The sequence below is a fragment of the Centropristis striata genome, chromosome 18, assembly GCF_030273125.1.
Source record: "Centropristis striata isolate RG_2023a ecotype Rhode Island chromosome 18, C.striata_1.0, whole genome shotgun sequence".
Lineage (NCBI taxonomy): Eukaryota > Metazoa > Chordata > Actinopteri > Perciformes > Serranidae > Centropristis > Centropristis striata.
The window spans coordinates 33,289,914-33,305,069 of record NC_081534.1 but is presented as its reverse complement, the minus strand read 5'-3'; the positions used below and the strand labels follow the sequence as shown (position 1 = coordinate 33,305,069).

The window sequence follows — 15,156 nt, the reverse complement described above, 5'->3', positions numbered from 1 at the left end:
CTGGTTTAAGGCCTGGGCATAGCACTGTTACAGCTACTTCTCAGGTTGTGAACGATATCGCTCAAGCACTAGACAACAATCTTGATTGTGTTGCCCATTTTGTAGACCTCTCTAAGGCTTTTGATACGGTTGACCATACCATCCTTCTTGAGCGTTTGCATAATATTGGTTTTGATTATAACTCTTGTAAATGGGTAGAGAATTATTCATCTGATCGATCCCAAGCTGTGACTGGCAATGGTTTTACATCAGAATTTTTAAACTAAAGGCGTACCGCAGGGTTAGGTTTTAGGACCTCTGCTTTTTTCTATTTATATCAATGATTTTAATTGTGGTCTCACAAATAGCTTAATTCATCTTTATGCTGATGATTCAATCATTTATTATTTTGCTTCATCTGTTGAACAAGCTCTAAATAATCTTCAAGATTATTTCTGCATCATACAGAGAACTCTGTCTAACCTTAAATTGGTTCTAAATCCAGGAAAATCAAAGTACTTGATTTTTTTTTTTTTTTTTTTTTTTTTTTACAAAAAAACGTACTGTTGACTTAAATAAGTTCACCCTCAACACAGAATATGGGACTCCCTTGGAAAGGGTTTCTTGTTATAAGTATTTGGGTATTTGGTTGGATGATAAATTGTCTTTTAAATTACATGTTGCAGAACTCTTAAAGAAGCTGAAGCCTATATTGGCATTCTTTTATAGAAATAAATCATGTCTTCCTCAGCACTGTAGAAGGCAGATAGTGCATGCTACATTTCTATCCGTTTTAGATTACGGTGACATTATTTATATGCATGCTTGTCCCTCGGTCCTTAAACCACTTGATACAATTTATCATTCTGCTATTATCTTTATTAGTGGCGATGGGTTCATGACCCATCACTGCCATCTCTATCAGAATGTAGCTTGGACTTCCCTGGCTCTAAGAAGGGAGCAACACTGTATATTGTTTATTTATAAGGCACTACTAAAAAAAACTTCTATTCTACTTATCCAGCCTACTGAGCTTCAGATCTTTTAACTATCCCACTCGTTCACATAACCCACTGGCTCTTAATATCTCTGCTGTTAAAACGGAGGCAGGGAAATTCGCTTTTGTTTATTTTGCTCCTTTCAAATGGAATAATCTCCTGTTTCAGCTTCAGTCGGATACAATGATTCCTTTTAATCATTTTAAAGGCATTCTTATTGATCTGATTGATCTGATTTCTGAATGTGCATGTGCTTGTTGAATTTATTGTGCTTCTGTTAAGTGTATATTATTATGGATATGTATTGTAATGTGTTGAATTGTATTTGTGCTGTAATCAGGGCGCCATTGGAAATGAGGGCTTGCTCTCAATTGGCTCTCCCTGAATAAATAAAGGTGAAATGAAATGAAATACCCCAACATATTTGACGCCCCGTTGCGTAGGCCCAACACAAACAAACAAAAAACCAAGCCGAAGATAAGCAGGTAGATTTGAGATTTTTCTGTTTCAATGAAATTGAAGATTAACTAAAGGAAATGGCTCTTCAAAACCAGTGTGATACTTTAGAAGAAGTTTAATACTGACCTGAGAGTTTCCAGTGTACAGTTTGGACTCTTCAGTCCAACATACAGCTGCTCCACTCTTGAATCCTTCAGTTTGTTGTTACTCAGGTCCAGGTCTCTCAGACTAGAGGACTGGGAGCTGAGGACTGAGGACAGAGCTTCACAGCTTCTCCCTGAGAGGTTACAGCCCGTTACCCTTAAAAGAAATGGACACATTCATCAGCATTTGTTTAAATATTTAACTTGTTTGGACATGTTTTCAATGATCCAAATTTCCTATTTTAGTGTGTTAATTTTATTTTATTTTTTGAGCTAAGAGACATTTGTCTGTGTAGATTTGTGTTTGACAAGTTTCTGGTAACCCATCTAGGTTCTGGAGAACAATCAAAATGCTCTCAAATAGAACGACCTCATCTTTACCCACTCAGATTTTCAGGGCTCCATCTCCATTTCTGATAAAAAAGAACAATGTTTTCTTTTTAACAGACATTTTATTGCTGCAGGTGACATCTTTCATACTACCAGTTCGGTCAGTAATTGTAATCTTACTCTTGCAAATACTAGTCCCCATATCTTTTCTTTTAGGCCCTTTACTAGATCTGAAGTTCTCAGTGCTCTGTGTAGTCTTGATCCTAGGAAGCCTACTGGGGCTGACCAGTTGAATACCCGACTTCTTATACTAGCTGCACCTGTTATTGTTGACGTCCTTCTACACATTTTTAATCTAACCCTTTTAACTGGTTGTATTCCTTATATATGGAAAAGAGCATTTGTAACTCCTCTGCACAAAGGTGGCCCTACAAATGAATTTAATAATTACCGTCCAATCTCAAAATGACCCTGCTTGGCGAAAATTTTAGAACGCTTGATTAGCAAACAAATTAGATCTTTTTTATCAGAATTTTTCTGTTTTAAAATTTTTTCCGTCTGGTTTAAGGCCTGGGCATAGCACTGTTACAGCTACTTCTCAGGTTGTGAACGACATCGCTCAAGCACTAGACAACAATCTTGATTGTGTTGCCCATTTTGTAGACCTCTCTAAGGCTTTTGATACGGTTGACCATACCATCCTTCTTGAGCGTTTGCATAATATTGGTTTTGATTATAACTCTTGTAAATGGGTAGAGAATTATTCATCTGATCGATCCCAAGCTGTGACTGGCAATGGTTTTACATCAGAATTTTTAAACTAAAGGTGTACTGCAGGGTTAGGTTTTAGGACCTCTGCTTTTTTCTATTTATATCAATGATTTTAATTGTGGTCTCACGAATAGCTTAATTCATCTTTATGCTGATGATTCAATCATTTATTATTTTGCTTCATCTGTTGAACAAGCTCTAAATAATCTTCAAGATGATTTCTGCATCATCCAGAGAACTCTGTCTAACCTTAAATTGGTTCTAAATCCAGGAAAATCAAAGTACTTGATTTTTTTTTTTTTTTTTTTTTTTTCAAAAAAACGTACTGTTGACTTAAATAAGTTCACCCTCAACAGAGAATATGGGACTCCCTTGGAAAGGGTTTCTTGTTATAAGTATTTGGGTATTTGGTTGGATGATAAATTGTCTTTTAAATTACATGTTGCAGAACTCTTAAAGAAGCTGAAGCCTATATTGACATTCTTTTATAGAAATAGATCATGTCTTCCTCAGCACTGTAGAAGGCAGATAGTGCATGCTACATTTCTATCTGTTTTAGATTACGGTGACATTATTTATATGCATGCTTGTCCCTCGGTCCTTAAACCACTTGATACAATTTATCATTCTGCTATTATATTTATTAGTGGCGATGGGTTCATGACCCATCACTGCCATCTCTATCAGAATTTAGCTTGGACTTCCCTGGCTCTTAGAAGGGAGCAACACTGTATAATGTTTATTTATAAGGCACTACTAAAAAAAACTTCCACTCTACTTATCGAGCCTACTGAGCTTCAGATCTTTTAACTATCCCACTCGTTCACATAACCCACTGGCTCTTAATATCTCTGCTGTTAAAACGGAGGTAGGGAAATTCGCTTTTGTTTATTTTGCTCCTTTTAAATGGAATAATCTACTGTCTCAGCTTCAGTTGGATACAATGATTCCTTTTAATCATTTTAAAGGCATTCTTATTGATCTGATTGATCTGATTTCTGAATGTGCATGTGCTTGTTGAATTTATTGTGCTTCTGTTAAGTGTATATTATTATGGATATGTATTGTAATGTGTTGAATTGTATTTGTGCTGTAATCAGGGCGCCATTGGAAATGAGAGCTTGCTCTCAATTGGCCCTCCCTGAATAAATAAAGGTGAAATGAAATGAAATACCCCAACATATTTGACGCCCCGTTGCGTAGGCCCAACACAAACAAACAAAAAACCAAGCCGAAGATAAGCAGGTAGATTTGAGATTTTTCTGTTTCAATGAAATTGAAGATTAACTAAAGGAAATGGCTCTTCAAAACCAGTGTGATACTTTAGAAGAAGTTTAATACTGACCTGAGAGTTTCCAGTGTACAGTTTGGACTCTTCATTCCAACATACAGCTGCTCCACTCCTGAATCCTTCAGGCCGTTGTTACTCAGGTCCAGGTCTCTCAGACTAGAGGACTGGGAGCTGAGGACTGAGGACAGAGCTTCACAGCTTCTCCCTGAGAGGTTACAGTCCGTTACCCTTAAAAGAAATGTAGACATTCATCAGCATTGGTCTAAATATTTAACTTGTTTGGACATGTTTTCAATGATTCAAATTTCCTATTTTAGTGTGTTAATTTTATTTTATTTTTTTGAGCTAAGAGACATTTGTCTGTGTAGATTTGTGTTTGACAAGTTTCTGGTAACCCATCTAGGTTCTGGAGAACAATCAAAATGCTCTCAAATAGAACGACCTCATCTTTACCCACTCAGATTTTCAGGGCTCCATCTCCATTTCTGATAAAAAAGAACAATGTGTTCTTTTTAACAGACATTTTATTGCTGCAGGTGACATCTTTCATACTACCAGTTCGGTCAGTAATTTTAATCCTACTCTTGCAAATACTAGTCCCCATATCTTTTCTTTTAGGCCCTTTAATAGATCTGAAGTTCTCAGTGCTCTGTGTAGTCTTGATCCTAGGAAGCCTACTGGGGCTGACCAGTTGAATACCCGACTTCTTATACTAGCTGCACCTGTTATTGTTGACGTCCTTTTACACATTTTTAATCTAACCCTTTTAACTGGTTGTATTCCTAATATATGGAAAAGAGCATTTGTAACTCCTCTGCACAAAGGTGGCCCTACAAATGAATTTAATAATTACCGTCCAATCTCAAAATGACCCTGCTTGGCGAAAATTTTAGAACGCTTGATTAGCAAACAAATTAGATCTTTTTTATCTGAATTTTCTGTTTTAAAATTTTTTCCGTCTGGTTTAAGGCCTGGGCATAGCACTGTTACAGCTACTTCTCAGGTTGTGAACGACATCGCTCAAGCACTAGACAACAATCTTGATTGTGTTGCCCATTTTGTAGACCTCTCTAAGGCTTTTGATACGGTTGACCATACCATCCTTCTTGAGCGTTTGCATAATATTGGTTTTGATTATAACTCTTGTAAATGGGTAGAGAATTATTCATCAGATCGATCCCAAGCTGTGACTGGCAATGGTTTTACATCAGAATTTTTAAACTAAAGGTGTACCGCAGGGTTAGGTTTTAGGACCTCTGCTTTTTTCTATTTATATCAATGATTTTAATTGTGGTCTCACGAATAGCTTAATTCATCTTTATGCTGATGATTCAATCATTTATTATTTTGCTTCATCTGTTGAAAAAGCTCTAAATAATCTTCAAGATGATTTCTGCATCATCCAGAGAACTCTGTCTAACCTTAAATTGGTTCTAAATCCAGGAAAATCAAAGTACTTGATTTTTTTTTTTTTTTTTTTCAAAAAAACGTACTGTTGACTTAAATAAGTTCACTCTCAACAGAGAATATGGGACTCCCTTGGAAAGGGTTTCTTGTTATAAGTATTTGGGTATTTGGTTGGATGATAAATTGTCTTTTAAATTACATGTTGCAGAACTCTTAAAGAAGCTGAAGCCTATATTGACATTCTTTTATAGAAATAAATCATGTCTTCCTCAGCACTGTAGAAGGCAGATAGTGCATGCTACATTTCTATCTGTTTTAGATTACGGTGACATTATTTATATGCATGCTTGTCCCTCGGTCCTTAAACCACTTGATACAATTTATCATTCTGCTATTATATTTATTAGTGGCGATGGGTTCATGACCCATCACTGCCATCTCTATCAGAATTTAGCTTGGACTTCCCTGGCTCTTAGAAGGGAGCAACACTGTATAATGTTTATTTATAAGGCACTACTAAAAAAAACTTCCACTCTACTTATCGAGCCTACTGAGCTTCAGATCTTTTAACTATCCCACTCGTTCACATAACCCACTGGCTCTTAATATCTCTGCTGTTAAAACGGAGGTAGGGAAATTCGCTTTTGTTTATTTTGCTCCTTTTAAATGGAATAATCTACTGTCTCAGCTTCAGTTGGATACAATGATTCCTTTTAATCATTTTAAAGGCATTCTTATTGATCTGATTGATCTGATTTCTGAATGTGCATGTGCTTGTTGAATTTATTGTGCTTCTGTTAAGTGTATATTATTATGGATATGTATTGTAATGTGTTGAATTGTATTTGTGCTGTAATCAGGGCGCCATTGGAAATGAGAGCTTGCTCTCAATTGGCCCTCCCTGAATAAATAAAGGTGAAATGAAATGAAATACCCCAACATATTTGACGCCCCGTTGCGTAGGCCCAACACAAACAAACAAAAAACCAAGCCGAAGATAAGCAGGTAGATTTGAGATTTTTCTGTTTCAATGAAATTGAAGATTAACTAAAGGAAATGGCTCTTCAAAACCAGTGTGATACTTTAGAAGAAGTTTAATACTGACCTGAGAGTTTCCAGTGTACAGTTTGGACTCTTCATTCCAACATACAGCTGCTCCACTCCTGAATCCTTCAGGCCGTTGTTACTCAGGTCCAGGTCTCTCAGACTAGAGGACTGGGAGCTGAGGACTGAGGACAGAGCTTCACAGCTTCTCCCTGAGAGGTTACAGTCCGTTACCCTTAAAAGAAATGTAGACATTCATCAGCATTGGTCTAAATATTTAACTTGTTTGGACATGTTTTCAATGATTCAAATTTCCTATTTTAGTGTGTTAATTTTATTTTATTTTTTTGAGCTAAGAGACATTTGTCTGTGTAGATTTGTGTTTGACAGTCAGCTTTAACAGAGCTGTACTTGATTGAAATTACTGTGTTTAAAATGTAATTTGATTATCATTTGTGTCTTGTTTTTCAGTTTGCTAATGACAAATAACACAAACAAACAAACAAACAGTGTGATACTTTAGGAGAAGATTAATACTGACCTGAGAGTTTCCAGTGTACAGTTTGGACTCTTCAGTCCAACAGACAGCTGCTCCACTCCTGAATCCTCCAGGTCATTGTTACTCAGGTCCAGGTCTCTCAGACTAGAGGACCGGGAGCTGAGGACTGAGGACAGAGCTTCACAGCTTTTCTCTGAGAGGTTACAGCCACTCAACCTGGAGAGGATTACAGATGAACGTGAACAAAATGTTTTACTTGTCTTGTATTACAGAAAGCATGTTTCATGTTGTTCATATATCTACTCACAGAGCTTTGTTGGAGGCTTTGACCACTGGCAGCAGCTTCAGAAGAGCCTCCTCTGAGGCAGAGTATTTCTTCAGGTCAAACAAGTCCAGATCTGTTTCTGATGACAGTAAGATGAAGACCAGAGCTGACCACTGAGCAGGAGACAGTTTATCTGTGGAGAGATTTCCTGATCTCAGGGACTGTTGGATTTCCTCCACTAGAGAACGATCATTCAGTTCATTCAGACAGTGGAACAGGTTGATGCTTCTCTCTGCAGACAGATCTTCACTGATCTTCTTCTTGATGTACTGGACTGTTTTCTGATTAGTCTGTGAGCTACTTCCTGTCTGTGTCAGCAGGCCTCGTAGGAGTCTTTGATTGGTCTCCAGAGAAAGACCCAGGAGGAAGCGGAGGAACAAGTCCAGGTGTCCATTTGGACTCTGCAAGGCCTTGTCCACAGCACTCTGGTAGAGATGTTTTAGTTTAGGTTTCTCTCTGAAGAATTTTGGCTGTCGGGCAGTTGTTTGTTCTTCTGCCATCAGATTGACTCCAGACTTGATGAAGGTCAGATGGACATGAAGAGCAGCCAGAAACTCCTGAACACTCAGATGGACGAAGCAGAACACCCTGTTCTGGTACAGTCCTCTCTCCTCTCTAAAGACCTGTGTGAACACTCCTGAGTACACTGAGGCTGCTTTGATATCGATGGCACAATCTGTCAGGTCTGAATCATAGAAAATCAGGTTTCCTTTCTGCAGCTGATCAAAAGCCAGTTTTCCCAGAGACTCAATCATCTTCCTGCTCTTTGGACTCCAGTGTGGATCTGTCTCAGCTCCTCCATCGTACTTGATCTTCTTCACTTTGGACTGAACCACCAGGAAGTGGATGTACATCTCAGTCAGGGTCTTGGGCAGCTCTCCTCCTTCTCTGGTTTCCAACAGATCCAGAACTGTAGCAGAGATCCAGCAGAAGACTGGGATGTGGCACATGATGTGGAGGCTTCGTGATGTCTTCATGTGGGAGATGATTCTGCCGGCCTGCTTCTTATTTCTGAATCTCCTCCTGAAGTACTCCTCCTTCTGTGGGTCAGTGAACCCTCTGACCTCTGTCACCATGTCAACACAGTCAGCAGGGATCTGATTGGCTGCTGCAGGTCGTGTGGTTATCCAGAGGCGAGCAGAGGGAAGCAGTTTCCCCCTGATGAGGTTTGTCAGCAGCACATCCACTGAGGTGGACTCTGTGACATCAGTCAGGACTTCAGTGTTGTGGAAGTCCAGAGGAAGTCGACACTCATCCAGACCGTCAAAGATGAACACAACGTGGAACTCTCCAAACCTGCAGATTCCTGCTTCTTTGATATCAGGAAAGAAGTGATGAACAAGTTCCACCAAGCTGAACTTTTTCTCTTTCAGCACATTCAGCTCTCTGAAAGTGAATGGAAATGTGAAGTGGATGTCCTGGTTGGTTTTGTCTTCAGCCCAGTCCAGAGTGAACTTCTGTGTTAAGACTGTTTTCCCAATGCCAGCCACTCCCTTTGTCAGCACTGTTCTGATTGGTTCATCTCTTCCAGGTGAGGCTTTAAAGATGTCTTCTTGTCTGATTGTTGTTTCTGGTCTGTCTGGTTTCCTGGATGCTGTTTCAATCTGTCTGACCTCATGTTCATCATTGACCTCTGCAGTCCCTCCCTCTGTGATGTAGAGCTCTGTGTAGATCTGATTCAGAAGGGTTGGGTTTCCTGCTTTAGAGATTCCCTCAAACACACACCGGAACTTCTTCTGGTGGTTAGACTGAAGGTTGCGACGGCACACTGGAGCAACAGTTCCTTAATGAACAAAGAAAAATATTGAATTACTAATTGGATGCTATAAATCTGATAAGTTTAGAGTTAAAGAAATCAAAATGTTTTTTTTACCTGCTCTCATCACTCTAGGACAGTTTCTGGCAACAGCGAAGAATAATTCATAGACGTGATACAAACTTGTTCCTTCATGTTTAATCTACTAAAATCGTCTTACTGTTATGCAGACAGTCAGCCAGCTCTTCCTCCTTCATTCTCCTGAGGAAGATCAGGGTGATCTTCAGAAATGCCTCTCTGCTGCTCCTCCTCTGCTCTTCATCCTCTTCATCCTCACCGTCCAACACCTCCTCATCCTCCCTCTGACTGTCTAAGCATTCTGGGAAATCTGGACTCAGGACTCTCTGGATCTTCTTCAGCTCGTTCTTCACAAAACTGACAATGTTCTCCTCCAACAGCTGGAACAGAATAGTACATAAATGTCGCTTTCAGTACAAGCTTAAAGAAGAAAACTCCAGTTCATCTGTCGAAGACAGAAAAACAGTTGAAGGAGTACAGGATGGAAAATGTTCTGATCAGAACGATATTTCAGTATTTTGTTTATGGTTGTAGCTGCCAGTTGTAACTCTGTACACTTCCAATACACACCATAAATATAGAGTCCTGCTGTTGTGAACGCTGACCACTCAAGATCTCTGAGGTCTCTGGATCAAGTCTGTAAATAAAACATGCATGCAGAAGTTGTTCGATCACAAATGTTGAAATCTTCACTCTGAAAATGTTGAATGGAACAATTAAAAGAGTTTAATCAAATAAATAAATAATGAAAATGAAAGTATGAAAGTGCGCTTTCACAGTGGGCTTGTACAGTAGGAAATCATTTTTAATAGAACAGTGTACTGTTTACCAACAACGATGATGTATTTTCTGGGCGGAGCCTAACCGGTGGAAGAAAGTTAGAGAGTTAGCTGCTGGTCCCAGCGCTGCGAGGGATACAGTTGTCAAATAACATGATCATCCTGATGTTTTTCTGATTTTTTTTATTGGTGAAATGACGTAACAAACAAGGTGACATGAGGGACAAATACACTACACCATGTGGACCACAAGTAAAGACAGCAGACATACAGCGCAAACAACAACAAAGAAAAACACAAATGTACAACACAGAACAAGATCATACACATAATCAACCCAACATAAACCAACACATCATGACAATGACAACCATAACAACAACATACGCCACAGTGAGGGGGCGAGGCTAGACCAGAGCATCAGGGGGGCAGGCCAGGGGACTTCCAAACCGGCCCCAAGTAGCACAGTCGGGCGCCCCAGTGGGAGGCAGGTAAGACAGAACAAGAGCTCCTATTTTTTTTTTTTTTTCTTGATTTTGCCTTGGGTCGCTTTTTCTGATTATATAAATGGTTTATCAGCAAAAGACACGAGTAAGCTAACCCTTAACAATGCTGTGAGATTTCCTGTTTCACTGTCAGGATGGTAAAGGACCCAAAAGCTTAAATGGCCAACATTAGAGAGGCTGAACATCAAGATTTGTCAGAGGATTTTTGTGTGTTATTGACAGAGGTACTGCTACTATGTATGTAAATGTTACTTTAAGTCTGCAGAAACTCAGAGAGAAACAACTACTACTAACAATAATCTATAAAAACAATAAGGAAATAGAGAGAAACAGAAGAGTTTCAGGGTAACGATATTTCGCTGCTGTTGGATGTCAGAACAGGAATAGTTGAAAAAGAACTGTCATTCATTCTTATCAATTACTTCATCAAACACTCCTTTTGGAGCTGAACGGATACGTTTATGGTTGCAGACGTTAAACGGCGGACTGGACAAATCCTCTCAGCCTGTGATGATTAGCTAAATTAGAGCAGGAATCTGAAGTCACCAATAGCTCTATACAATCATATATATATATATATATATATATATATATATATATATCAGTATCAGTACAGTTCAGTATTCCCTTTATTGTAATTGATCAAGTAACAAGTACCATTACAACGAAATTGGCCATCATCCTATCCAAACGTATACAACACACACAAACAATCAATATGACGAAGGTAAACGGGACAGGACGACAGGGTGAGAAGAGAGAGAAATACAGCACACGTGAGGAGAGGAAAGGAGGAAAAAAGCGTGAAAAAAACCTCAGCACATCAGCATAATACATTTTCACAACAACATGAACAGGCTTTTGACATGCCACATGGGAAGGGGGGAACCGGCATAGCCAGGCGGTCATCCGGACCTGCAGAGATTACCGCGCATTCGACGTACCCGCCTGTCTCGCTGGGGGTACGAAGCGTCGGAGGCGTTGGGTTGGGGGGTAGGTAGGGGGGGGGTGTATGCATGTCTGTTTATGTGGAAGTTCGTGTGTGTAGGCCTGAGACCCGCCTTTGTCAAGCACCAAACAGTTCGTCTCAGTTCGCTGGAATAACAAAAGCGATAAGCCTGGACGTTGCTAAGGAGATGACCTTCCTTCCTGGGCTCCGAGGCAAAGGCAGACAGTTCAACAGGTGGTTGTGGGAGTTGAGAGGGGGGAGGATGGGATGGTAGTGTCTCACTACATTCCTCAGCAGGGAAGATTAGCAACGGCCATCGAGCCAAGGCTGTTGTTTGGGGAAGCCAGATAAGATTGGAATTTGTACTGAGGGAGGAAGTTGCAGCGATTTTCTGCTACTAATCCTTTCGATGGTAAAAATGTCCCTACTGGTCTCCGATTCGATCCCTTTCCAGGGCTGTCACCCTTCCCTGAATGGTATCCACGGTGCGGTTTGTAACCACAGTCTGAGTTCCGACAGCCCTGGCCATTGATTCAATCATCACGGGCAGCTTGATGGGGCCTTTTACAGCTGACACCGTTTCCTTTGTGTTTCGATAAACCAGAGCAAAGCCCAATCCCATCAGCGAAAACCCTGTTATCACGGTTCCGAATAGGTAAAGATCTTCAATGTCCTCCAGAGACAGAGGTGCCAGGCACAAGACACGCCACCTGCTCCAGGCGTCCATCGTTTAACCGGCCACAAAAGTCCCCTCGGGACAGGCGGGCTCCCCTGAGCCCCGGCTTCTCGTCGAGAAGATGGTGTCAATTGCGTTAAGAGACCAGTTGATCAAATCCATGGTTTTTGGTTTTTGAGAGCAGTGTAGAGAGAGTCTTCCAAAAGTTAGACAGTGGACGAGACGAGACAAGAGGAGACGAGAGGAGCGAAGCAGGGAAAAACACAGGGAGGGAGAGAGAAAAAAAGATGCGACCGCCTCCGTTGAGTGTCAGCAACAGACATATACAGTGAAATCCTCTGAAACCGGGGCTGATCAGATCCTGACTTGTGTCCAAATAGCATTCCTCCACGTCTCACTCCTCCTTAACCACAACCATCTTGAGACCTTCTCTGCTGCCTCAATGCTGTGCTTGATGGTCTGCCTCTTGTGGACACCTGTGATGCCCAGGAGATTGTATGCCCTGCAGACTATTCAGGCAGTGAATCCTGCAGCCAACTTCAACAGGCAGGAAGGAAGTCCTCCACCTTTGTCTGCGGCAGTCGTCTACCAGGTCAGCTTACCTGGCTCGCTTTCACTCTGTAGCCTCCGAAATCTGGTCCTACCATGGTACTGCTTGCTCAAGCATGACGACCTGTCTTGTTGTTTCTGACAGGAGGACTTTATCTGGTCTCAGATTGACTGCAATGAATTCTGGGAACTGGAGCTGTTCGCCCAGGTCCACCATCAACTGCCAATCGTGGGCCATTGCCAGGAGTCCTGTCAGTGCCCTCTGATGTCGTCCTGATGTCTCTACAGCTTTAATGAAGTGGATGGTCTGTTTTGCTGGTTTCTGATGTTTGGAGAGGCCGATGGCTGAGCAGAAGGACACAGCTCCTGTCTTCAGCAGCTGGTCATGGAGCAGATGGTAATGGTTCTCTCTGAGGGCTTTTGGGCAGCAGCTGAGAATGTCCTCCAAAGACCCAGTCCCAGAACGCAAGGAGCAAGCATGGGTGTTGGCTATTCCCAAGCAGCAGAGGTTCACTGGAGTTGGAAGCACATCGTAAACTGACTGAACAAGGAACCTGATACGCTGAGGACCAGCTTATTTTGTGATCCAGTGCCTGGTCTCAACATTTTGATGGGTTGCTGCCTAACCCAGCCCTTCCTAACACCACATGGCCCAGAAGCATCCTGTGCCAAAGCCAGGACTCACAGCATACAAGCATTTCACTACCTCCCTGTCCTCACCTCAATTTCCGGCACCAGATGCCTTAGGTTCCCCGGAATCTCTGTACAGCAGTACCTCTCTTGTGCATGTGACCATAACCCCTCCTTAACAATGCTGAGTGGTAGTGTGTGTCTGTTCTCCTGCCCACATAGTGTAATACTGCTTAGACTCATGCGGAGCCCCAGCCACCTGTCGAGATACTGGTTTATCTTCTGCCCGACTGTGGACATTGGGACTTCATACACAAAAGGAGGCAACAGGATTGGAGGAAGGATTGTGTGCTGGTAGATCTCGGTGTTGAACGTGCCTGGGAGGCCAGTCTTGTCGACTGCCCTCAGGTGATTCTCCACTTCTTGCCCTGTTGCTTTGATGTAATCAGCATCATTTAGTGAGCTGATGAACATCTAGCCCAGTCCCTATACTTTTTTTCTGAGATGGATGAAATCTGAGTGTCACTAAAGAAAAGCGGAACTGGTTAGCCACCTTTCCTTTTATCAGCACTAAGGACCTGGCCTTTGCTGGTTTGAAGCTTATCTGTGCTCATGAGACAAGCTTCTCCAGGCTTTTCAGCAGCCATCTGCAGCCTGGGGCCGATGTTTTGGACATACTTTGAGGTTGTCCATGAATGCCAGAATTGGTGGCAGGCATACACCTAACTTGGAAAGGGGGCCTCTACACTCTGCCTCTGCTGATTTGGCCAGTATATTTATAGCAATAGCATGTTCAGAGAGTGTTAAGTTTTTCTTAGAACACAGCGTAGCTGGCTAATCTTTGCTGCCCTTTGGTTCTTAACTGAGGGGTCCTTCCCTATTGTTTTTTCTCCAATCCAAACCTCAAAAATTAACAAACTGACAAGATTGAAAGTTTTCAAAGAAAAAACACAACACAACAAACCAGACAGTTGGTGAGAGAGAAAAACAAATTGGACACTGGTGATGAGGAAATATGAGTCATACATGTTTCCTCTTGAGAGTTCACTGAACCTAAAAGTAAAGTCTAATATAAGGGTCCCATACGTTCAGATTCTTACCTTTGCTTAGCTGAGTAGGGTCCATCTCTGAACTCAATAGGTCTAAACATAGACCGGTCACTCTTCATGGACACACAGCTGGGTTCAGGATAGTCCAGTCTCTGCTTATGGATCCTGAGAGAAAGTTTAAAGTGTCAATAAAAATATCTGTAAATAATCTAATTGCCATTGCGTTTTCGGCCTCTTAGCTACCTAGAGAACCCAAACGGGTCCACTATGAAGGCTGCCTGCTCGCTGGTCCTCTCTTTCCGAGGTGCCTGTGAGAATCTAACCTTCAGAGAGTGTTAAGTTTTTCTTATAACACAGCATAGCTGGCTAATCTTTGCTGCCCTTTGGTTCTTAACTGAGGGGTCCTTCCCTATTGTTTTTTCTCCAATCCAAACCTCAAAAATTAACAAACTGACAAGATTGAAAGTTTACAAAGAAAAAACACAACACAACAAACCAGACATATGGTGAGAGAGAAAAACAAATTGGACACTGGTGATGAGGAAATATGGCTCATACATGTTTCCTCTTGAGAGTTGACTGAACCGAAAAGTAAAGTGTAATATAAGGGTCCCATACGTTCAGATTCTTACCTTTGCTTAGCTGAGTAGGGTCCATCTCTGAACTCAATAGGTCTAAACATAGACCGGTCACTCTTCATGGACACACTGCTGGGTTCAGGAGAGTCCAGTCTCTGGTTATGGATCCTGAGAGAAAGTTTAAAGTCTCAATAAAATTATCTGTAAATAATCTAATGCTATAATTGTGTCTAAAACCTATGGGGTTTCATCTGATAACAAGTAAAACATTCATTTGACAACTGTGGAACTTTATCTGCTATATAAAGCCATGAGATATTTAAAAAGGACTAAAGACAAAATCTGAAGAGAAACGGCATG

General features: G+C 41.2%; 1 protein-coding gene across 1 annotated transcript in view; it reads right to left on the bottom strand.

Moving 5' to 3' along the window:
* LOC131990706 (NLR family CARD domain-containing protein 3-like) overlaps positions 1-14,948 on the bottom strand; it is a 33,765-nt gene extending 18,817 nt beyond the window's left edge. The window contains exons 1-6 of the mRNA XM_059355822.1: positions 14,851-14,948; positions 14,270-14,383; positions 9,651-9,717; positions 9,223-9,460; positions 7,229-9,029; positions 6,964-7,137 (exon numbers count right to left, since the gene is read on the bottom strand). Of these exons, the coding sequence (XP_059211805.1) occupies positions 6,964-7,137; positions 7,229-9,029; positions 9,223-9,460; positions 9,651-9,717; positions 14,270-14,383; positions 14,851-14,918 (2,462 nt within the window). The 5' untranslated portion in view covers positions 14,919-14,948. The remainder of the gene's footprint in view (positions 1-6,963; positions 7,138-7,228; positions 9,030-9,222; positions 9,461-9,650; positions 9,718-14,269; positions 14,384-14,850) is intronic.
* Positions 14,949-15,156: the final 208 nt, after the last annotated feature.